Raw genomic sequence first — 24097 nt, 5'->3', positions numbered from 1 at the left:
CCAGGAGAATCGTATGGTGACTTGCCCGCCTGGTGCAAAGGTTGCAGATCTCTCGAAGCATCTAGATAGACTTAGGTGTAGTGCTGGGGAGGAGCCGGTGGTGCTGGTACATGTAGGTACCTGTGACGTAGGGCGGGGTAGGAGAGATGTCCTGGAGGCCAACTTTAGGCTGCTGGGAAAGAGACTGAAATCCAGGACCACTACATTGGCATTCTCAGAAATACTTCCTGTTCCACGCACAGGGCCAGGTAAGCAGGCAGAACTTCAGAGTCTAAATGTGTGGATGAGACAACGATGTAGGGAGGAGGGGTTTAGCTTTAGTAAGACCTGGGGACACTTTTGCAATAGGAGGAGCCTCTACTGGAAGGATGGGCTCCATTTAAGCCAAGGTGAATCCAGACTGCTGGCACTAAACATTAAAAAGGCCAACTGGTGTGAAGGAGCATGTGGATCGGACAGAGACTTCTCTTAGAGGAGAGTCCGTTGATAGAGATTCTCTAGGTTTTAATCAGAAAGAGAGGAGAGGAGAGGGTATAATACAATACGCACCAGATCAGACAGGAAACACGCATATAAAAGAATCTAATACATCAGAGGAGGGCGGACAAATAAATGGTGGAAATTTTTTAGTGCTTCTACACAAATGCTAGAAGTCTAGCTAAGATGGGGAACCAGAGTACCTCATATTAAAGGAGGAGATTGACGTAATAGGCATCACAGAAACGTGGTGGAATGGGGACAATCAGTGGGACACAATCATAGTGGGATATAAAACATATCGGAAGGACAGAGTAGGTTGTGCGGGTGGTGGAGTGGCACCGTATGTGAAAGATAAGGTAGAATCAAATGAAGTAAAAGTCTTAAATAAATCAAAATGTCCCATAGAAACACTATGGATAGTGATTCCTTTCTCTAAGAATATAGCAGTAGGGAATATATTATCGATCACCTGACTAGGACAGTGATAGTGACTTTGAAACGTTAAGGTAGATTACAGAGGCTACCAAATGAAAAAACTCAATAATAGGGGATTGCAATTATCCCCCTGTTGACTGGGTGCACATCACCTCAGGATCAGATGCAGAGATAAAGTTTCTTGATGCCTTAAATGACTGCGTCTTGAAGCAGCTAGTACAGGAACCCACCAGGGGAGAGGCAGTTCTTGATTTAGTACTGAGTGGAACACAGGATCTGGTCCAGGAGGTAACAATTACAGGACTGCATGGGAATAGTGATCATAATATAATTATAATAACATTTAACATTCCTGTGGTGGGAAGAACACCTCAGCAGTCCACCACTCTGGCATTTAATTTCAGAAAAGGGAATTACACAAAAATGAGGAAGTTGGTTAAACAGAAATTAAAAGGTACAGTGACTAGAGCTTGGCTTGGCTGTTGGCTGTCCTGGTCCACATTGATTAGCATATTGTCCCCGACTACCTCCTTGCTGCTGCCTAGAACCAGTCCTTTCGTCTCTCTCCTTCCTGTTTTTTACAACTTTGGTCACATACCACCTAGTGTGCTAGGGGAGAATTGCAATTTGTTTACTATGAAGGGTATGGTTTCCTACCCAGCTACGTCCAGCCCTAAAAATAAGTGCAACACACACCTTCCATGTTGCATGTGTGGTGGGGGAGGATCACCTTGCTCCTGCAGCGTCAAAGGTTGCTCCTTGAGATAGGCCACAGCCACTTGAAATGTCTCCTTTAGCTGGTGTGGTAAAACTCTGCTCTTGGGAAAACAAAGTTATAGGTCCTATTCCCATTTGCAACCCAACAGGGATCTGAAGTTAAAGAGAAACTGTTGTGATGGGTAGTAACCACTGACATTTAACAGTGACCCTTACATGTAATGCATCATAAGAACTGTGATTTCAAGCACCCTTCCAAGTGGCAGGATCTGAGTATACTCACTGTGGAGTGGATGGTCTGCTGGGAATTCACAGAGCTCCTCTTCCTCATGTTTTCGCTTGCTCCCTAGGTCCTCATATACCCCATCTTCTCTGAGAAAAGTAGCTGGGCTTGCATCCAAGGCAGCGAGGTGCCTGCAGTGAACTGGCTGCACTGTGCTGGCTTTGGCCACAAGTGCCGAAGGTAAGGCTGGGCCAAGTGGTAAGGCACTGGCTGATTTCCACATGCTGCTGGAATCTGCAAAGGGCACAGTACATGAGTGGTTTGTGTCAGGGACCAGCACCCTTCAATGCTGTTGGAATGGAACTAAAAACGTCTAACTCAGACCGGCATACAGGCAGGGAGCGAAGCAGGAAGCCTGAACTAGTATAGCTAGACATGGATGGGAGCAGGCTTGTCCCTGTTGAACTGTGGAGCAAGGCTTGAATGACCTATTCCAGTGGCATTTTCAGTGTGAATACAAGCTTGGGTGAGCCTTGGAGCCCCAAACCACCAGTTGCTCTGGTCTACTGTACTCTACTTCCTCTACTTTCCAGATCCCAAAAAGCACTCTGCCTCAGGGCCAGGTGGTTTGGGGATCTCCTCTCCCAGATATGAACCTAAACAGGCAGTTAGATTTTCAAAAGAAGCCAGCATGTTGAATGGGGCATTGCTTTGAAAAACCGGCTTCCCAGAGGACACCAAGTTGGATGTCAAGAGTTTTTTGATAAACTTAATACCTACTTGGGAGCTGAGCTCTTTTGAAAATCTGGTTCCAGTCTGGGGTGCTGTGAATTAGAACAGCAGGCCCAGAACTCTTTGGAGACTCCAAGTCCCTGTCATGCAAGCATGTTCCTGATGTAGGAGGTTTGGACGTTGCTTTCCTGGACAGCCTGTCAGCTACCCAGAAGGTGTGCTGTAGAACCTTACCAGCTTTGTCTTTGACCTCTCTGCTCCTCAGCCATGCATCTCTGGCAGCCTTAAACTGAGCAAGAGTTTGGAACTTACATTCCCTCTTATTTTTTCCACTCACAAGCAGAATAAATTTTGTTGTGTGCACCAAGACATGTGTGGATGTGCACCACCAGTAGAAACATATGCTGCTGGCTGTGGGTGCTCTGCCAGTCAACAGGGCAGCATTTGAGTTTCTCCTCGTGCGCAGCTCACAGGGAACATGGCTTATAGCCTATCACACTGGTCAAAGTTTTGTCCCATTATCCAGCTGCAGCACAAAGAAGACCCCTGGTTAGTGTTCATTTCCTGTCTCAGCATCTGAGCTGACAGGCAGATGAAGTTGTGCTGAATTTTAATCTGATCAAGATACTGGTAGGTAAGGCCGTTCCCATAGCAATGTGCTTTTTGCCTTACTATTTGCATGGAAAGGCTTTTAATATGTATTGTATTTGTGGCTAAAGCTCTGGCCTTGACAAAGTATCTGACGCTTTAGGCTATATGGGGTTTCATTTCTGAATAAGTTTTACACCATTCTATTTAGAATCACCTACCTAGTGTTGATAATTATATTGCCTTGAGACAAAGGGCCAATACACAATGACTGTAATGGGAGTTGCACAAAAGTATCAGAGAACAGAAGCTGATCCACAGGAAATACAGTCAGAAAAAGCTTTGGAAAATACTCAAAGGCTCTTTGCAATAAAGGACCATTGTTCAAATGCTATCGTCCAAATTATCACAAGCATCTGGAGAGACTTCTACATACAATCAAACACAGCCTAAGCGTGTTGACTTTTAGACCCCGGTGCAAGGTCTATCTCTTCTCTCAAACCTGGTAAGGAGGAAAGGAGGAGTACTGTGTGGGTTGGATTTTTTATTTCAGTCCTTTGGAGGCCCCTGAGGTTCCTGACATTGGTGATTAAGATTAGGCTTTTTTAAATAGACCAAGAAGAAGAACTCTGTGCTGCCTGAAAGCTTGTCACTCTCACCAACCAAAGTTGGTCCATTAAATGACATTACCTCACCCACGTTGTCTCTCCATTTTTTAAAAGTCATTTTATGGAAGCCCTGTTTCACTGGCTAGGACTCTAGGCAGAAGAGACCCAGTCTGAGTCCCTGCTCTGCCAAACACTTCCTCGTGACCTTGGGCAAGTCATCTAGCTTAGTAGTTCTGAACCTGTCCCGACCACTGTACTCCTTTCAAGAGTCTGATTTTGTCTTTTTGCATACTCCCAAGTTATATCTGACTTAAAAACTATTTGCTTGAAATATCAGGCATAAAATTATAAGAGGGTCACAGCCTGTTATTACTGTAAAACGGCTTACATTGTCATTGTATCGTAATTAAAATATAAATCAATTGGAATATAAATATTGTATTGACATTTCGTGTATCTTACACAGAGCAGTATTAACAAGTCATTTTAGTTTACACTGACTTTGCTAGTGCCTGTTACGTAGTCTGTTGTAAAACTAGGCAAATATCTAGGGCTATGTTTACACGACAGCCCTGTTTCAAAATCAGATATTTTGAAAATGCTGTTTCGAAATAACATAACCAGCACAAAATGCATTTTGAAATAGCACCCAGCTATATCGAAATATCACTTCTGGCTCCATTACACTATTTTGAAATAGTGCCATTGAGGCCCATTATGGCCTATTTTGAAATAGGCATCATTCCTCAGGGAGTAAGGTTTACTGGAGTTGCAATAATGCACCTGCAATATGGAATTTATTTCGAAAAGTATGTGCGTCATTTGGACGCTGCCACAGTTATTTCAAAATAAGTGCTGTAATTTCGAGATAACTTGGCCCTGTAGACAAAGCTTAAGTGAGTTGATGTACTCCCTGCAAGAGCTCTCTGTATACTTGGTTGAGAACCACTGTACTAACTTCTCTTTCCCATCAGTAAAATGGGGATAATATCATTTCCCTACTTTACATGGGCGTTGTGAGGAGAAATCCATTAAAGATTGTGAAATATTCCAACTAGAAGTATCTAAGAGAGTTCACTTCACTGGGGCGGGGGGAGGGGGAGGGCGGGTAGGGGGAGAAGCAACTAAAACCAGGCCTGGCTAAAGAGTTTGTGGCACCCAAGCTGGCACAATGACAGCAGGGCCCATCCAGTGGGAGCCTGGCACCCTGAACATGTGGGGGGCCCAAGGCAACCGCTTTATTTGCTTTCCCCTAAGGCCTGGCCTGGTTAAAACATTTTATAGCTAACATAATTCAGTACACTTGTCTTTCACATATTGTCCCATCTTTCAGTCTTTCACGCACAATAGATCATTAAGCACTTCACTGAAGTGCTCAGATAGCACAGAAATGGGCATGGTATAAAGTTCTCAATAGAATAATCCTAGCTGTAGAGGCCAAAGGCTTAGAGGAGGAGGAGGAGAGTGAGTGATAGATGACAGAAGTATATTTGGGGATTCTGGAGGAAAAGATTGAGCAGGCAGGAAGAGGGGAGTTGTGAGATCAGAGAGGCAGAATGGAACGGAATTTGGAAAAATCAAGAGTAGTTTTGCAAGGGGATTGAAAACCGAGAGGCAGGAACAAGAAGGAGGCTGATCTTGTCTGTAGGGCACAGAACTGGCAGTAGAAAGACCGGAGTTTTGCTCCCACTCCTGCTGTGACTTGGACATTCCTATTATTTGATGAAGGGAGTGAGCCCTCGGGCTGAGGTTGTAGGGGCATTCAGAACAGACAATTTTGGCGGGGAATATTCACGAGAGAAATCTGTAAAAAAGCATTTTTGAATTTGATCCAAGGAGATTTTTTTTTCCTCTCTTCAAATGCAGCTTTTTGCTGCAGGGTTGGTGACATTTCAGCCTGGCACAATTTGAGCAGAGTATTAGTCATGTGCAGAGAAATCGCCTTGACAGCTGACTCAAAATGGCCTCTCTGGCCTGCCTTTCTTTCTTACAACAATTGATGGTGAAATATCCTTGGGAAACAATTTTTTTCAGCTGTGTTGTTGCCAGTCACGTTGTGAACAGAGGTGAGAGGGTTGTGGGTTTTGTCCCGTCCTGATTCTATATCTATGATATGTTTGAAAGAGTTTGTCTGTGAGCTTATCTGTGTCTGTCTGTCTGTCTGTCTGTTCAAGAAATTCTCCTAAATGGTAAAAGCCAGAACAACCATATTTGATATATGGCTTCCCCTTATCATAACTTCAGCCAGTTATGGGTTTGGTTGTGCTGGGGAGGGGGGCCTTGAAGCTCCCCCACCCCCGGATTCATTGCTTGTTGCTCCCTTTCCTCGCTGTCGGGGAGAGAGGGAAAAGTGCACAGTTTGCTGCATTACTCACTCTGGCTGGGGAGGGCAGGAGGCAGACGAGATGTGCACTCTGCTCTCCCTCCCCAGCAGGGATGGGAAGGGGAACAGCAAGTCATGGGCGGTGTGTGGGGCTCAGGGCAGAGGGCTGGGGGTACAGGAGGGACTCAGTGCAGGGGGGTGATGCGAGGGTGTACAGGTGTCAAGGTTGGGGGGGTGAGGAAGGGCTAAGGACAGCGGGGCGGGGCCTGAGGCAACCCCCCCACCTTACACCCTGCCCTTCCCCTGCTCTACCCTGACCCTGACCCCTTACCCCCTCCCCCAACAACGGGGCCAGTGGTTGCGCATGGCTGTGGTGGCAGCATCAGGGGGTTCTCTCCTTTGCCCCACTCACCAGGCGGGTAGCAGGAGTGGCAGCCTGCTCTGTTCCGCCACCCTCCCGACTGGCTGCGGAGAAGCGAGAGGCCAGAAGGGCAGCACTATGGAGCGCAGCTGGCTGCCACTCCCGCTGCCCACATGGTGAGTGGGGTGGAGGCAGCGACCCCCTGCTACTCCTACAGCTGCTGCCTGCCACCCCAGGCGACCCCCTGGCCTGTCTCCGAGTAATCCTGCCCCTCCCATCCACAGCATAGCTAGGGCAGCTGCTGCAGAGCACCCAAAAGCGCAGGACCTAGGGCAGCCACCCCACCTTGTCCTATAGACAGAACAGCTCTGCAGGGCTGGGTGCATGCGCGGAGTGCAGGAGACAAAGGGTTGGGGGTAAGGAGAGGCTCAGGGCAGGAGGCTAAGAGTGTGCAGGGAGCAGGTTTTGAAAAATACAATTATTTTAATAAAGCACATACATTCTCCTTTTATTTTTTCTAAAAAAACCCCACACCATTATTGACTTAAAGACCCGAGCAACACTGGGGGAAATTGTTAGTCTCACTGTAAAATAAGTGCTTGTCATGGATTGGATGATTTTGCTATACTGAGCACTTGGTAGCTACTCAATTACATGCCTTGATCTAGCCTCTCTGCAACAATAAACTGGGTGGAGTACAGTTAGTGGTGAAGTAAACAACCAGCACTATGTAAACATTTCTCAGGACAGGGGCAATGAATTCCTTGATCCCCACTGGGGACCTTGAGAACCAAAACAACACAAGCATAATGCAATATGGAGGTATACCTATCCCCTAGAACTGGAAGAAACCTTCAGGGGTAATTGAATCCAGTATCCTGCCCTTGTGCAATGACCTACCACCATTTCTGGCAGATATATTTTTTTAAATTTATTTACCCCAGATCCCTTAATGACCCTCTCAAGGGAGGAACTGACAACTTTGGGTATAGCAGGCTAATGTGCAACCCACCAAGGTTTCCCTCCCTCCCATTACTATAGCTTGGACTATTACTATTACTACAGGTTAAACTTCTGTAGACCAGGACTCTCAGGGCCTGATGGGTGCCAAACGAGAGAACTGCAAGACCACAGGAGGTCAATATTGTCTAGCACATCACCAACACTTCCACTGCTTACTGGGCTCTTACAAGACATGTAGGGGTAAATTGGAGCTCTGTAGCAGCACAGAACACTGAAAGCCAGGACTGGTGGCTATAAACAAACTTTAAGGGATCGTGGGAAACTTGGCCAAGCCCATGATAAGTGGTCACCCAGCTAACTAAAATTATGCCAGATTACAGATGTTGCCAGATATCAGAGTGCCAGACTAGAGAGGTTCAACCTGTATTTCTTCTACTATTGCTAATTCTCAGACCCAAACTGTCCTGGTAAGATAAAAAGATCTCCTGATGCTGGAATGTTGATGCCAGTAGCAGGCCAAATGTTTATTTCAGTCCTGCTTTCCTTCCTATTGAGATCCAACTTCCATGAAAGTCGGCAGAAGAAAACTCAGGCCATTAATCAGGTTACCTATCATAAGATGTAACACGGCTCCCTTCATTTTTACTTAAAGGGATCAGACACACTAATGGTTCTTGCCAGAAAAAGTTGTGTCACTCATGGGGGTCCGTTCTGCAGATGGCACCTGAGCCGTTTGGGGACATGGCACATAGGACTAATAACTGATGTTATTTGATGCCCCTAAAAAGGCAGTTGTCAATGTTTTCTCTAATCTTTTCCATCCCTGTGCAGATTTTTTCAAGCCATGTGCAGAATAAATTTTATATACCTTGAGGCATGTGCAAATGTGCACCACCATAGAAACACAAAATCTAGCTGTGGACACTCTGCTATTCAGGTGAGCAGCCTTTGAATGGCTCCTGAGTTGCCACACAGGCGCACAGCTTACAGGTTACTCCATCTGGACACAGAGTGAGGATGAGGAGAGAAAAACTAAAGAGAAAAAACCATGGCCAACAGGATGTAACTGGCTTCTATGTCACCGTGTTACATTTTTAATTGTGTAGAACTCTTTCAGATATGCTGTGGTAATTCTCATGTGCTTCAGACCCCATCCTGCAGACAAGAGGCCATCTGTTGGGAATTTCTGCAAAGTAAATTACTTAAATCTAAGCACTGAGGAACATGAGGGACAGAGAGCAGATGTTACCTGATCCAAATCCCATGAAGTCAACCAAAAGATTCCCACTAATTCCAGTGAGCTTTGAATCAGACCCACAGAGGTTCACATGCTGTGGGCAGGAAACTTTTCCAAAGGCCCAGGTAATGGATTGCATGCCTGAACTGCAGCATCCAAAGGTTCCCACATAAAATTCTGCTAATGCACCTCATTTTTGATCTACTGTCTATTCTGTCATTCTGGTCCTGCTTGCCCCTCCAGCTCCTTTCTCCATGCAGCTCCACCCTGACCTGCAGCACTTTTGACTATTCCACACCTAAGCGTTCCCACAGTTCTGTTAATGCTGCTAATTCCTCACCTGCACCTCTCCTGCCATTGTAAGTCTGGGACAGCCACCCTGCTTTGCCACTGCCCACTGTGCTGACCTGCAAACCTCACAGGTCTTCCAGTCCTAGAGTCCTGCACAAAAGTTTCCCTGTGTACTGCAGCTCTCACCTAACCCTCAGTAACTCAAAACAGAAGTAGGTTGGGCCATTATCTAACATTCCAAAGGCTGGTGTAATGTGGCATAAGGTTGAGTGACTTTGATGAAACACAGTAATTATCCTGAAATACACAGCCGTGGATGTCATTGCTACTGATGGAATAAACCTGATATGGGGTGGGGGGGGGGGAACAACCAGGTGGTTCTGCTGGAGAAGCAGATGGGCAACTAACTCATGCATCTCCTTGGCGTTGTTAGCACACATGCAATTTTATTGCCGGCCAATCAAAAGCTTCAGTTTTGTCCAGTGTTTGAAAGCCATTTGATCAAGAATGGCAATCAGCTGGAACCAGCCCCTGCCCCTCATACTTGATATATGTATAAAGTTGGAGCCAGCTACATAATATACAGAGCTCTTCCATGTTTCAGTGATTAATTAGCTTATGTGTGCATCTAAAGTATTAAGTACTATCATTATTCAAAGTATATATTTTATATTGCCATAAGCATATGGGTAATGGCATTGATTTAGCATACAACAGCTGTGCACACTCCTTTATTACTTTTCAGTAGTGGGCTGAAGAGCCATCACATTCTCTCTCTCCAGCCATGTTCAGTTTCTAAGCTGATGAAATTTCCTCTGCTTGAGCTTGATTTTTTTTTTTAAACAAAAGGGAAAAACAAATTAAAATTCATCAAGTCAAGGGAAGGGCCTGGCTGTGCTGGCTGCATCATTTACAAGTCGAAAACTGCCTGTGCTCTCAGCTGGAACCGTTTGGGGTGGAAATGTGTTTGTAGTGACATGTAATAATGGAATCCCTGACATCTTTGGAGCCCCGTATAAGGACTTGTCATACCCAGGGCTGGGATTTGACAAGCTCAACAAGGATGCAAATTGAAACAAAGCTGGGTTACTCCAACGCCTGCCTCAGTTCCAGAACCATCAGCGTTAAGACATAAAAGTCCATTTTATACTGTAGTGGTTAATTGGCTGCACTGCCGAGTCTCACTTAAACACAGAAGAGCCCAAAATTGTTAAAACGGGCTGCAGGTCTGCAGTATGGAGGGGGCTGAACTGATTTTTAATCACATTTCAGAACTGATCAAAAGAACAGACTTCAGCATGATTCAAGAATAGGTTAGAACAGGGTATGGTGCGGCCAAGGCTGAGGCTTCATCTTAGGAAATCTCCCACCATTACACTAGAACCAGTGGTATGGATGGTGGGAATGCTGGTGGAGACTGGCCACTGGAGGTTTTACCACCATTGATAAGAATGAAAAAAAGAACTGGTGGCTACTTTACACTAGCATTTCTGTCATCACTGGTGAAAGCAGGCTAGTTCTCGAGCCATGGGTGAAGACATCTTGGACGTTATCAGCAGAGCTGCAGTCTGAAAGACCAGATCAAATTTTAACCAGGGCCAAACATATTCTTAATATTAAAGGAGCCAAAATTTCAATGTACAATTGCATTTAGCCACTGTGCTAAGGATGGTTAACACTCAGCTGTGGCCAAACCAGATTCTAACACAGTTGTCAACCAGCGTGGACTGGCTACCGCAGTGGTTCTCAACGCAGGGTACATATACTTCTGAGGGTACTCAGAGATTGTCCAAGGGATACATGAAGTCACCTAGATATTTGTTTAGTTTTATAACAGGCTACCTAAAAAAACCATAGTGAAGTCAGTACATATTAAACTTTCATACAGTGACTTGTTTACTTTGCTTTATGTCCTATACACCGACATGTAAGGAAAATATTTCTATTCCAATTTATTTATTTTTAATCATATGGTAAAATGACAAAGTAAGCCATTTTAAAGTAATAGTATGCTGTGATGCTTTTGTAATTTTCTGCATGCTATAGTAATCACACAGTTTTTAAATTGGGGGTACACCCAACAAATCAGTCTCCCAAAAGGGGCACAGTAGTCTGGAAAGGTTGAGAGCTACTGGGCTAGAGCATATTTTTGTGAATATCGCCTTAAATCCCTACCCAAGCTAGCTGTGCTGCCTTGATTTGGCCCTGTTCATATTGGTTAGCCAACCCCATTAGAACCTGCCTTGGTCCTAAGAGAGTGGAAATCAGGCTGGAGCACAGTGCTTACTTAGACGGCAAGCTCTTGGGGCACATGGACTCTTTTACTATGCATCTGTAAAGGCCTTAGTGCAACAAACCCAATGACTGGGATCTCCATGTGCTAGAGGTTGACCCTCTCTAGTCCAGCACCCTTGGGACCTGACTGGTGCAGAATGAGAGAATTCAGGAAGTCAATGTTGTCCAGCACATCACCAACACTTCCACTGCTTCCTGGGCTCTTAGCAGACATTTAGGGGTAAATTGCAGCTAAATAACAGCACAGAACACTGAGAGCCAGGACTGGTGGCTGTAAGTAAACTTTATGAGACCACAGGAAACTTGGCCACATCTGTGATACAGGGTTGTCCAGCTAACTGAAATCATGCCAGACCACGGACGATGCAAGACGAGAGAGTGCCACACTAGAGAGGTTCAACCTGTATTATATTACAAATAATCAATCATAATTATTAAACTCTGTTACAAGGTGTGTTGATGGGTCCAAATGGTTAAAAATTAGCTGTTTTTTGATAGAGAGATGGGTATTTATTTGTTTGATGGAAAGTGGCTGCTTTCAGCAGAAAATGTCAGCTTTTTGTCAAAAATCTGAAAACCCAAAATCTCTGTTTTTCAATCCTTTCGATAAAAAAAAGTTGACATTTTCCTCAAGAACAAAATAATTTCCAATTAGCTCTGCTCAAAGCTAAGGAAATGTATGTTAAGAACGCCACACACTTGCTGTTCTGTAGCACTGGAAGTACACTCCCTTGCTGCTTAGGGGCTTGCTCCAGTTTATGGAGGAGCCTTCTGGTTCCCATGGCAGACAGAGACCTTTCTCCTTATTGTCCATTGCTCCTGTTTGAATCTGGGCAGCTGAATTTATCACACCAAGGCATTTTTATGGAGTTTGATGCCCATGGAAAAAACCTGGCCCTGGTGTTCCCCTAGTAGCATTAGGCCTGAGTGAGGCCCTCAGGCCTTTCATACCAGGGAAGAAGAAGCAGATGCTTTATGTAAAACAAATAAAATGGATGTGGGGTCAGTGAAAGGTCCAGGATATTTTAGCTGGTTGCAATGTCAACAGCGCTCTTGGATTTCACACTGTTATAATGCGCAGGTGGCATATGCTCAAGTTCTCAAAGGAATTTGCAAGCCAAACTCCCCCGGAAATCATGAGAGGCATTAGACACCTAAAATACCTCTGAGGATCTGGGCCATTGTTTCTTGCCTGTTCAAACAACAACAACAATTCATCTCTCTGTCCTGGTGCTGGGAAGCCTTTGTGGCGTACTGAATCCCCAAAGGGAGGGCAGCCATGGCTATAAGCAGAGTCAGCCTCAGAATCTTTTTTGGTTTCAAGCTAAGATTATATTTATATGTGTGTATTGAACGGTCTGGGGCTGACCCTCTCCTGACCAATGAAATCCCAGATTCCTGCAAGGGCACAACAGTACAAATTCTACTGTCACATCGAAGAGTCTTGGAAAGGGGAAAAGTTTTCATTGAGTAGTAGAAGCGGTGCTTACCCCTGGCAAGTTCCAGCTGTGGCCCTGGTCCCATGGCTGGAGCTGCTTTGGCATGGCTACTGCTAGTCCTGGGGGTAGTGTTTACGTAGGTCCTAGCTAAGGGTTTTTTTAAGATCTCCTCAATAGAAAATGACAGCGCAGGCTTCCCCTGATTGTCGCATTCCCTTGAGTGACTCATCTTCATCCTCCTTGGAGGAAAGAAAGCCAATTCCAATTCTCCTTGTGGGTGCAAATAGGAAGAAAAAAAGCCTCTTCACTAGTGCTCTCTGCCACTTGCTTATTCTAAGAAAAATACAGGTGAGTGGGTTTATTTCTTTCCGTACTGGCACCCTCTCAAACTCAATCAGTGGCGGAGGGAGCAACAGAGACTGCCGATGTGCGAGAGAGGCCACACCTTCTCTTTCCGATCCTTAAATTCACTTCAAAGCCAAGAATAGCTCTGGAGCATGTAGCAAAATAATGCCAGAAGATAATGGGAGAAAAGGTGTCCCATTCACCCCAAAGCAACCCCCAAATTGCTGCAGCTTTAAAGGACTCTGCACAATCTCATTGTAATCCCAGCAGGAGGAGTGTTCCCTGCAGACTCATAGCAAAAAATACCCAAGAAAGAGTTGCTTCACTTAGGTGAATAATGTCTGTGGAGCGATTATCTTCCTTATTGCTTTTAAGTAAGAATCCATTAGAAGTCCCAATATCATTTTTTTCTTGTACTGATTTGACTTGAGAAAATAAGAGAGTGCTAAGTTAACTCCTTCCTTTGTGCCTAGTTATGAGCAGCAGTGGCTGACTGTAAACTTTCCAAATACATTAGACCGTCTGCAGCAGAGAGAAAAGAACATGCCCAAGCCTGTAACTTGCACGTTTACTGCTGATCCTTCACTGAGTCTGGTTTCCTCCTCTTCCAAAGTCAAAACTCCTTAAAACTTCCATGTAGGCCTTTTTCAGCATCCTCCCTTCAAGCCAGCCATGTCAGGAAAAACTGACATTGCCTCCCTGGGGCAGTCAACTCGCCTGCACAGAAGTGCCCTCCTTGTTCTCAGCTCTGCTGCAGTGTTGGTTGAAGAACTTCACATGAGTTGTCTCCTCCTCCCAGCTGGGTGTCTAAAGGGCGGGAGGAATTCCCTGGATAATGCTGAAGAGTTGCCCTCTACCGCTCTTTCTTGTTCTCATTAACCTTCATTTAAAGATATGCAATTGGTCAAACCTTTTTTTAATCTTTGTAAATGCTCCTGGGATTGTCTTTTCCATATTTCCCATCTGGCTCCCTTTTCCTGCTTGTTCCCCTTTTGTGCTTTCCTTATCTGTCTTCTATAATTGTATGGACAGGCCCTTCCTTATTTGTCCAATGAGCTAACAATCCTCGAGCTGATTTCCCATCACGGGATCCCTTGGTAGAGCTAAGACCCAAATTACTGTGTAACCAGAAGGCAATAAAACAAACCTGATAAGATGAAAGACAGTTTTTTCCAGGGATTGCAGAAACTGGGCAAGTGGGGAGGGCTGGGGAAAAAGGGTGGTAGAAAGTCTCAGAATACTCCATGAGCCACAATGAAGCGTGTTAATACATGTTACCTGTGAACAGGTTACATAAATATCTCACAAGGATGATATAAATGGTGCTTGGTCTTGCTGTGAGGCCGGTGACTGCACCTGATGACCTCTTGAGGTCCCTTCTAGTGTTCTATGATTCTATGTTTAGCGAGCTGATTGTATTAATTTAATTTCTCCACAGGAGGGTGAGCAAGCAACTCTTCATACAGATAAGAAAGGCATTGAGAATGGGAGGTGTTTTTCTTCCTTCCTGCACATCCCTCCCCCACCACTGGATCTGTTCGTGCAAAGGATGCCTCCCCCTTCTTCCTGTGTAGGGGACAATCTAGGCCTTTTCCTATGAGACAGCTCTTTGGTCAGTGTGAATGGCACCTCACTCACCCTCATATGAGAAGCCACAATAGTAGAGAGATTCCTGAGCCATTCTCCTAGAGAGCACCTCACACGTTCCCGGGGGGCTGTCACTCTGGCCATGGGACACTGTAGTCATCTTCCCTAGTTAATCATGTTGCTTGAGGGCATTGCCGTGTCTTTCTGATGCACCTTTTGGCAGGTTTGGTGAATGTGCCTGCCCAGTCTAGCACACTGGCTCCATCTGTAGCTGTCCCTGGGCATACTGAACCTAGGGTTGAATTTAGGCGCTGGGGTTCAATCAGAACAGTGCCTTGTGATTCAGGCAGCCTTGTCTTTGCGGGGTGGGGAGGGCGGTCAGAGGAGTGTGTTTGTGCAGAAGGGTGGTGAGAACACCTTACGTTTCTGGATCTGGTCTTGCTAATCCTTGCAGAATGTGCTTGCTCCTTACCCTGTGCTTCTTGACCTGTAAACAGGAAACCAGTCTGAGCTGACTCCATTCAGGGAGAAAGGGCAAGGACAACTCTGGTGCAGCATAAATGCTCTACCAATGCCTTTGCTCACTCTTTGATATCTACAGGTTGAACCTCCCTGGTCCGGCACCCTCAGGATCTGAATGGTTGTGGATGAAACCAGATGCATTGTCTTACTCGTAGAAGCACCTAAATTCTACCCGTCTCCATCTTTTCCTCCAGCTTGATACCTGCAGGGGCCATAATGTGGCTCTATGTCATAAAGCCTAACTGTGGCTTAGTGGATCGTGCACTGCACTGGGACTCCAGAGATCTGCCCTCTGTCACAGACCTTGTGCAAATCTGAGGCAGTGCCTCGGTTTTCCCATCTGTAAAGTGGTCATAATGTTGGTGTATAATTTAATACCAGCTTTCAACTTCCTGAAGGGGAGCTCTGAAGAGGGGAGTGACAAACTGTTCTCAGTGGTGTCAGGTGGCAGAACAAGGAGGAATGCACTGAAGTAGAAAAGGGAGAGGTGTAGGTTAGATATTATGAAAAACTACTTCACCAGGAGGGTGGTGAAGCATTGGAATGTGTTGCCAAGAGAGGTGGTGGATTCTCCATCCCTCGAGGTTTTTAAGTCCCGGCTGGACAAGGTCCTGGCTGGGATGACTTAGCAGCTGGACTAGATGACCTCCTGAGGTTCCTTCCAGCCCTGTGATTCTATGGTGGCCTCCACTTTGAGTCTCCTGTTTAAAGTTACATAAACTAGGAACTCTCCATGGGAGATAGAAATTATTATTATGCCGCAGTTTGAACCTTTAAATGTCTAAAGATCTTGCTCTTTGAAGAGCCTGTAGGAATTTTTTGTTCATCTGAGGTGAAATGAGGTACACACAGAGAGAGAGAGAGAGAGAGAGATTGCTTCTTTGTTGTATTTTTTTTAATTTAAAATGAAGGCAATTTTGTCTGAAAGTGTCATTTTGCTCTGAGTATGTGGAAAAACATAACAAACCAAGGATGGTGAAAAAACTCCAAGGTGGGAGAAACAGGGGGTGCATGGGGGAGTGGGGACAGAACAAGGGCTAAAATAACAGGGTTATGCAGTTACTGGGTGTAGTGATCACTGGGCCCTGCCGCCTATAGTTTTTGTTGTGGTGGTTTTGTGAGTTTCTACGTGCACTAGAAATACATGACTTTCAGTAACTACAATTACATAGGTATCTAATTTAGACTGTAAACTTGTTGGAGCAGCAACAACCTCTTCCTCCAGAACTGCTGAGCCCCAAGGACCACACCTGAAGAAGAATCCACTCTGTGGCGAGTCCCTTTGCTGGGTTTTGCTTATGTCAGCCAAATCCACAGGTGTTTAAAAGCTTAGATTCTGAAAAACTGGGATTCCTAGGCCATGTGAAATTGAAATCTAAGTGGGCTGCACAGTGGAGCATCTATTAATATACAGTGTGACAGAGTCAGGTCAGTGGGCTGCTACAGCTGTGGGGTGAGGGGAGGGTGAAGGGAGGGGAAGTAGCTGGAAAAGGGAGAGCAGGGCTAACTCTCTTGGTAATGAGAGGCAGATTGCTGCAGGGCAAACAGGAGCCTCTGGCAGGGAACTGGCCCAGGCAGATGAGGACCAGCTGACTCCTATCAGGGGCCTCTTGAAGGCCTGAGGGATGCAGTACCAACAGCCACTGAGGGCCCGAGGCAGAGTGGGCCTGGCTCCCAACCCTGAGATGGGACGGGACCGGCCCAAGGGCAGAAGGGTTGGAGCATAGGGCAGTCAGCCATGGGTCCTCTTTTTGCTCCCTCAGAGCCATGGAGTGGCGGCACAGTGCTCTGTGGCCTTTTGAAGGGGCCTAGAGCTCCAGCTGCTGCCAAGGCTACTTCCACGATGGTGGCAGCTGGAGCTCTGGGGCCCTTTGAAGCTCTGGGGTAGCTGCCTCTTTGCCTTCTCCCCCATCGGCCAGCCTGCTGTGGGAGCCCTTTTAAAAGCTGCCCCAGTTGGGGGGCAGGGGCAAGACAAAAAGGAAGTGATAATGGGTGAGCAGAGAGACAGAGACACCAACACAAGCAGCACTAGCTACTGAGAGTTGGGGGTAGCTGTGGGAGGGAGCCCTGTGGGCGTAGCTGGACTTCGGCTCCCAGAAACTGGCTGCTAGGCTGACCCCTGATGAGGGGAGAGGGCTTCCAGCCTCAAAGATGTGTGGGGAAATACAGAGCCCTTGCCACAACGGAGTCTGTTGCAAAGGAGACAATTAACAAAGTCTATGCTGGTGGCAGACAAGAAGAAGGTTCTCTTCTTCTCTTGTCTCCTTCCAGTCTCTTTCTCTCTTCTGCCTAAGGAGACTTCAGTGAGAGTCCACCTGAAGCTGTGGATGCAGTTTTTCTAAGCGCCTCCCTCAGCGCCTGCCTCAACTCTCTGTGGTCACTGCACATGCAGTCACAACTGCCTGCTGTCTCCGTGCACCACTGGGAGTGGCTCTCGTGACTAGCAACTCCAAAGCTTGAGCCTAGCTGGCAATAAGGAACCCTTCTAGCCACACCCATGCACAAACCACCTGGTAGGTTTACAGCAGGTGTAAATTGTCCACGTCACTTCTGAAGTATCTGCTCCTGGTTGGGCATCATCCATCCTTTACACCATCCTGGACAGTCTGACAGTCTCCCCAGTGACAATTACAATATCCTCAAAGCTCAATAGTTGGTAACAATGCAAGCAGAAAGCCCAAGGGGCCAGCCTTCTGGAGTCTTTTTACCGTTAGCTGTGTTGGCCCTGTCGTCTCTATAGCTGGCCCAATGAGCCCATGCATTAGCAATGTTAATAAAGTGACCCTGTGGGCTTCATTATGTTTTATTTCACAGCACAATGATCAGCAACTGATTGGCATCGCTAGCCATCAAGGTGGAATGGACTGCGTTAGCTGATATTCTAAGGTAAAAAAGTAACTAACTAAGTAGTAACAACAGCAACGGAATTGGAAGAGAGAGAAGAGCAAATACGTATAGCCTCTGGCGTTGATTATATAGTTTGGTGATGGGCTTTAACAATTACAATTCAAGTTGAATTTTTCCTCACCCTTAGGGACACTTAGGAGTTTTTCCCCCTAAAAACTTTATAAATGCTTTCCACTGGGAAAGAAGCCCAGCAGAAATCCACACAACTTTATTTAATCTGCTGCTTGAGTCCAGGTGCAGTTTTGTGTGGAGCAGCTGCTGTTGTTATGTATGAGTAGGTACATAGTTGGTGAATTCAGTCACCTTTTCCAGGCAGCACAGGGCTTAGAATTCTGATCAGAACACAGAGCTGCCTGAGAAGCCAGGTTTAGTTTTTGTGCTGCTAGATAAATGCAAAGTTAAATAAACAAGAGTGTATTTGACTACCACACAGTCGCATGCAGAATACACGTCTGTCTTTTGTTACAATATAGAGGCTGTATGTGTGCTAACAATGGAATCCTTGAAGGGTAATGGCCCAGGGGATTGATAACAGAATAAAATAAGAAGCATATCACCTCTGAATTATTGTGCCGTAATGTTTAAGGCCAACGGGATGATTAAATCATCGAGTCCAAGACAGGCCGTTAAATTTCATCTGGATACCCCTGGGTTAAGCCCAAAGACTTTAAATTGACTAAAGCATTTCAGTCCTCATGAGACTAAACTGTGCAGCTGCAGGTTGGTAGTTAATAAATAATGTTTAGTTACGCAAGCAAATAAGCTTTCTGTGTCCTGGAACAATGCTGCAGCACCCAGATGTGGAGAGGCTATTCAGCCCCTCCGACAACCAGACACCTTGCGCTGTGCTGTCATTGCTATTTATTTGTACTGCAGCAGCACTGTTGGGAACCAGTCAAAGACCCAGGCCCCATTCTGCTAAGGACTTTACAGAGTAGAACTGGGTAACAATTTTGTCCAAACTATTTTCTTGGCAAAAAGTTTCAGTGCCTGAAACATTTCAGTGTTTCCGTCAGTTTTGTCAAATTGTTTAGGTTAAGAAAAAACAAACAAAACAACAACCACAACCCTGAAGTATTCTGAAAAAAACTGAAACATTTCATTTTGATATTTTTGAAATGGAAAGTTTTGATTGGGTTGAAACAAGTTTTCATTGAAAAATTTCCTTTAAGAACATCAAAAACATTTTGAAATTCCCAAAATCCAAATAATGTGTTTCAGTATTTTTGAAGCCAAATGTTTTGTTTAAGCTGAAAAGAATTTTGTTTTCAACTTTATGATTTGCCAAAAATTTTAAAACATTTTCTTTTTGGTTTCACCCAAAATGACTCTGACCACCCCAATGTTTTGGAATTGGCAATGAACCAGAAAATAAAATAAAATAAAATAAAATCTGTTACTTGCCCAGGTCTAGTATAGACACAATAAATAAGTCTATTCTATTCCAGTTCTTCTGTCTTCTTTGTCACTGTAACATCTGAGTGCTTTCTCCTGGTGCAATAAGCAACATGAGTCATACTTGTAACATAGGGTTCTTTCTCTCTCATCCTCTCACCAGGGGGAGAATTGTACCTGCAAGGAAACATTTTGGTGCGGTAGGGTTTTTTTTAAAGTGCATGCTGCCATGTGTTGATGTTAGAGAAGGCAGGCTGAAGAACTGTGCCTTGCTCTGGGAGTGGATGACAGTGGGGTTTGCAATAGCCCTGAGAATCTCCTGCATTAACAAACTTTACTGTTATAGCAAACCTTTTTATTGTGCCAGAGAAATGGAGTGCTCAACCCTGGTCTCCAGCCAAACACTGTAAGCAGCTGTTTGGAACCAGCTTTCTCACCACGTAAGGATTGGGTTTATGCTCAGTCTTTCATGCACTAGATTCTCTCAAGCACTTTATGAAGCAATCATGAAGGTACTGGTTATTAAGCAATGTGAAGGCAAAGAGAGCAGCCAAAATGTGACATTCAACTTCTAATGCCACTACCTGGCAAGCTGAAGGCTATGGCACAAGTTAGCATCACATCAATGCATCATACCACCCAAATTTGCACATGCTGTTCCCTGCTGAACGAGCATTTGGTATATTTTGCTTCTTTCCAACCCTTGTTATTTTATATAGGCCTCGGCAAATACTGTGGCAACTACATTCTGTCCTCATCCCTGTCACCGAATGCCTGCCTAAACCTGTTCCGATAGGTGCACTCTTTATAAGGTGGGTTAATCCTTTGTATAGAGCTAGAGAGTCTAACAGGTTGAGCAAGCAGTGCTTATTCTACTTATAGATTGTTAATATTTGACTATGTCTGTGACTTGAGAATAGGCTGTCGGGAAAGATTCAGCTGAAAAGAAAGGGCTCTGAAATATTAGATGAGGTAATTTTGAATGTCACCCATGTTTACTTTAGCCTTTATGTGTAATCATTTCAGAGAGAACCTGGGTGCTGGCGAGGTTACAAAACTCAGCACAAAGGGTATGCTGACAACCACTGAAGACAGGAAGAAGTCAAGGCAGGGTGTATTTTTCAGTCTTTCCGGTAAACTCTGGTATGGAGATTTGGGGTGGAGAAGGGCGTGCCTGTGACAGTCATGAAAATTCCAAGGAGAACCCCTCTGATGGTTACCTGATATTCAGGAGACTGCATCTGCTCACTAAGATCTAGACGGGTCATGCTGATGACTTTGTGAAATCCTTGAGATAGCCTCTTCACAGGGACGCCCTTTCAGATTTTGGTATGGGGCTGGGGATATGGGGGAAGAGTTATCCATGATTCCATTGTAGGGGCTAATTTGTCACCTGCAAACTCCTGGGTTTTTCCAGGTACAGGTTGAACCTCTCTAGTCTGGCACCCTCTGGTTCTGCTTGGTGCAGAATGAGAGAATTTGCTGGATCACAGGAGGTCAATATTGTCTAGCACATTACCAACACTTGCACTGCTTACTGGGCTCTTAGAAGACAGTTAGGGGTAAATTACAGTTAAACAAAAGCACAGAACACTGAGTGCCAGGACTGGGACCACGGGAAACTTGGCCACCCCCATGATAAGTCGTCATCCGGCTAACTAAAATCATGCCAGATTACAGATGTTTCCAGACAAGAGAGTGCTCAACTAGAGAGGCTAAAACTGTAATAATTTAGAAACTAGAAAAAAATTTATAGAGTTGCCAGATTTCTACTGAATGAATAGCCTACAGTCACTCAAACAAACAAACAAACAAACAAACAAACCAGTAGCCCTAAAGTGGTCCAATCTACTTAATAATTTTTTATCAAATTTATCTCTATCTTTAAAAAGAGCCACTATCTAGACTATAATTCAGTGATGGAGCTTAACAGCATAGCTCTACAGCAAACAAATGTTGTCAGTCAAATCTTGGCTTGGGTTTCTGTGCACCAAATGGTTTTTGCAAACTGTTATGAATAAATACAAAGGATTGGCAGGAGGATCCTAGTGTGTTGCTCTAAGGATTTGAGAGTATAAACATCACCTCCAGGAAGTTCACTGTAGGTGCTCAAGTTGTGAGACTGCCATCCTCAGAAATATTAAAGAGTAAGTAAACAGGAGGACCTACCACACAGCATCCGCGCAGCCATAAAATGGCTGGCTGCTTAGGGCTGCGTTAGTTTGTATCTGCAGATGTAAAGGACCAGCAATGGCTCAAAAGGTGTTCTGGGGAAAGTCCTAGAACTAGCAAGTGCAATTGCAGCCCTGCTGAGGAATGAGCATTTGTGTTTAACAGTCTGTCTGGGCTCCACCTGGTAACCTGAGCCAAAGCCCATGGTAGTCAAAGGAAAGACTCTCACAAACAAGGGAGACTAAATGGAAGCCTAGCTGCCCACTCTGAGGCACTACCATTCCCCTCAAACTGGAAAGTGGGAAAAGACGGGTAAGCTGTAAGTGTAACTCAAGCAACGTTTGTGGGGTGACACCTCAGGCTTATTTCTTGACATCAGGGAAAGATCCCAGGTGGTCATTTTTTAGCTCTGCTGCTGTTGCTAGGAAGCACTGAAACACCCAAACGGGGCTAATTTAAATGAGCACGGGGCAGCAGCTGCCTCCCCACCCTGAGCAGCCCTGTATCTACTGCTGTCACAAAGGGCTTGCCTCTCCCAGCCGGTGTAAACAACCTGTGAAGCTGAGGACTGATCATGAAGACATCTGCAGCAATCATCCTCTGACCTAAACATTCAGCTTCCCTTCCGACCACTCCCCAAGCCTGCTTGCCTCAATGAATTTGAAAAAAAAAGGCTGCAGAACCTTCCAGATCTGCTACCGGATCTGCCAGATATACCTTTGCTTTCTTACTGATAGAGCAGAGAACAGCCAGCCCAGGAGGGAAGGGGGACAGGGGGAGGCTGAAGAGTGAACTACCTTCTCAGGCAGAGGTGATACGGGGAGAGGAACAGCAGCATAGGTAGCTTTGGGCTGGCTGGGAGGGGAGAAGAGTAAGCCAAGGGAGGCAAGCAAGAAGCCTGATTGCTCACTTTTGTGCTTTGCATTTGCTGCTGCAGTTCTGTTCTTGCCAAGACTGACCAGTATCTCAGGATCTCTGAGTCTAACCGCACTGCTCCTGATTTCAGACAGCAGACACATAGGAGTATCAATGGACTGAAGCTTCTGTTCTGCTCAATGAGCCTCCTTTAGTAAGCAAAACAAGCTGCATTCCTGCCTCTCGCTCCTGGCTAAGGAGACAGGATCCTGGTGTGGTTCGAAACTTGGGGCCAGGGACGGGAAGTCCTCCAAGCTCCCCACCCCACTCACAGCATCCTTGTGATCCATGTCTCAGACTCCCTCTAACTAAAGATTTGATTGCTGTCTGCTATAAGCCGGAGATCTGGAGGATGGGGAGCCTTCTCTTCATTTGAGATCCAGAAATGTGGGGCACTTTCTGAAATCAGAGAGAGTCTCGTGCAGGGGAGCGAGAGGGCAGGGAATGTGCCTCTGATAGCAGCTTGTAACTCGGGGAGGAAGAAGGAAATGGATGTTTGATAGCCAGGTGCGATCCAGGTGTGCCAGGCTCCTTCTGCTATGTTCATATAGGCTGTGAGCTGCTTCTCTGATTTGCATGAGGTCCAGAGGCATATGATATAGTGATATTCATGTGAAAACTGTTGTGGGTGGTCCTGTGGGGGAAGACATAGAGATGGCATCTGCTTGATATTCCAGAGAGATTTGAGGGAGACAGAGGGGAAGAGAACCATATGCTCCCTTTGATGTCTATATGAGATCTGAGGGCCTTGCTAATGTACAATGTTTTTATTTCCTCCCTTTGACTGATACAAAAAGAAAATAGAAAAGCACAGTTCTGGGATCTTGTCTCATATACTTTGGCGAGGAAAGCCACGTAAATGTGTAGATGGATGGATGGATGGATGGCACATGTTACATGGTGGTCATGTTTCTGCAACCCCTGCATAACTCAAATTTTTGCACAAGTTGAGGGGAGATGGGAACCAGGCTGCAGCAACGTGGTTAGGTCTCTGTCCCTTCTCTGTGTCTGATTGTAGCTCTGAAGGGTTACTGACACCATGTGACTTCAGTAAAAGCAAAACGGTGCTGCTGTGGTTGGTGGGAAAAGACAGCAAGAGGAGGACTGGCTTGGGGGTAGGGATAGCTTAGTGGTTAGAGCATTGGCTTGTGAGCCCAATCCTTGATGGGGCCTTTCAAGGGCCTAGGGCAGGTTAAATTAAAAACAAGAAAAATCTGCTTGAGATGGTGATAGGTCCTGCTGTGAGTGCAGGGGAATGGACTCCATGACCTCTCAAGGTCTCTTCCAGCTGTATGAGCTATGTTTAGATCTCTGTGTTTCAAACCGGTGCCCTGTCAAACAGGGGAAGCGTACGTCTCCTCTGATATGGAGAACAGAGCAGTCTTCAGCAAAAGGGCCTCTAACTGCACTCCTGGCTGACAGCTCTGTTTTGGAGGATTCCTTGGCTGGGTTTGGATTCAGTCTCCTTATAGGACTGACAGCCCAGGAAGAGCCCTTCACCCTTCCCTGAGAAACTGCACTCACCCACAGCCTGGGTCTGTGACTGTGTGTGTGAGGAGGTG

General features: G+C 45.6%; 1 protein-coding gene across 1 annotated transcript in view; it reads right to left on the bottom strand.

The window, feature by feature from the left end:
- The window catches only part of ISX (intestine specific homeobox), a 52205-nt gene extending 39278 nt beyond the window's left edge, over window positions 1–12927 (bottom strand). Inside the window, exons 1-2 of the mRNA XM_074983847.1 lie at window positions 12744–12927; window positions 1916–2149 (exon numbers count right to left, since the gene is read on the bottom strand). Coding sequence (XP_074839948.1) covers window positions 1916–2149; window positions 12744–12927 — 418 coding nt within the window. The remainder of the gene's footprint in view (window positions 1–1915; window positions 2150–12743) is intronic.
- Between the last annotated feature and the right edge of the window lie 11170 nt (window positions 12928–24097).

Source organism: Carettochelys insculpta, chromosome 1, assembly GCF_033958435.1.
Source record: "Carettochelys insculpta isolate YL-2023 chromosome 1, ASM3395843v1, whole genome shotgun sequence".
Classification (NCBI taxonomy): domain Eukaryota; kingdom Metazoa; phylum Chordata; order Testudines; family Carettochelyidae; genus Carettochelys; species Carettochelys insculpta.
The sequence above is the reverse complement of the archived record's forward strand: the minus strand, read 5'-3'. Positions and strand labels throughout refer to the sequence as shown.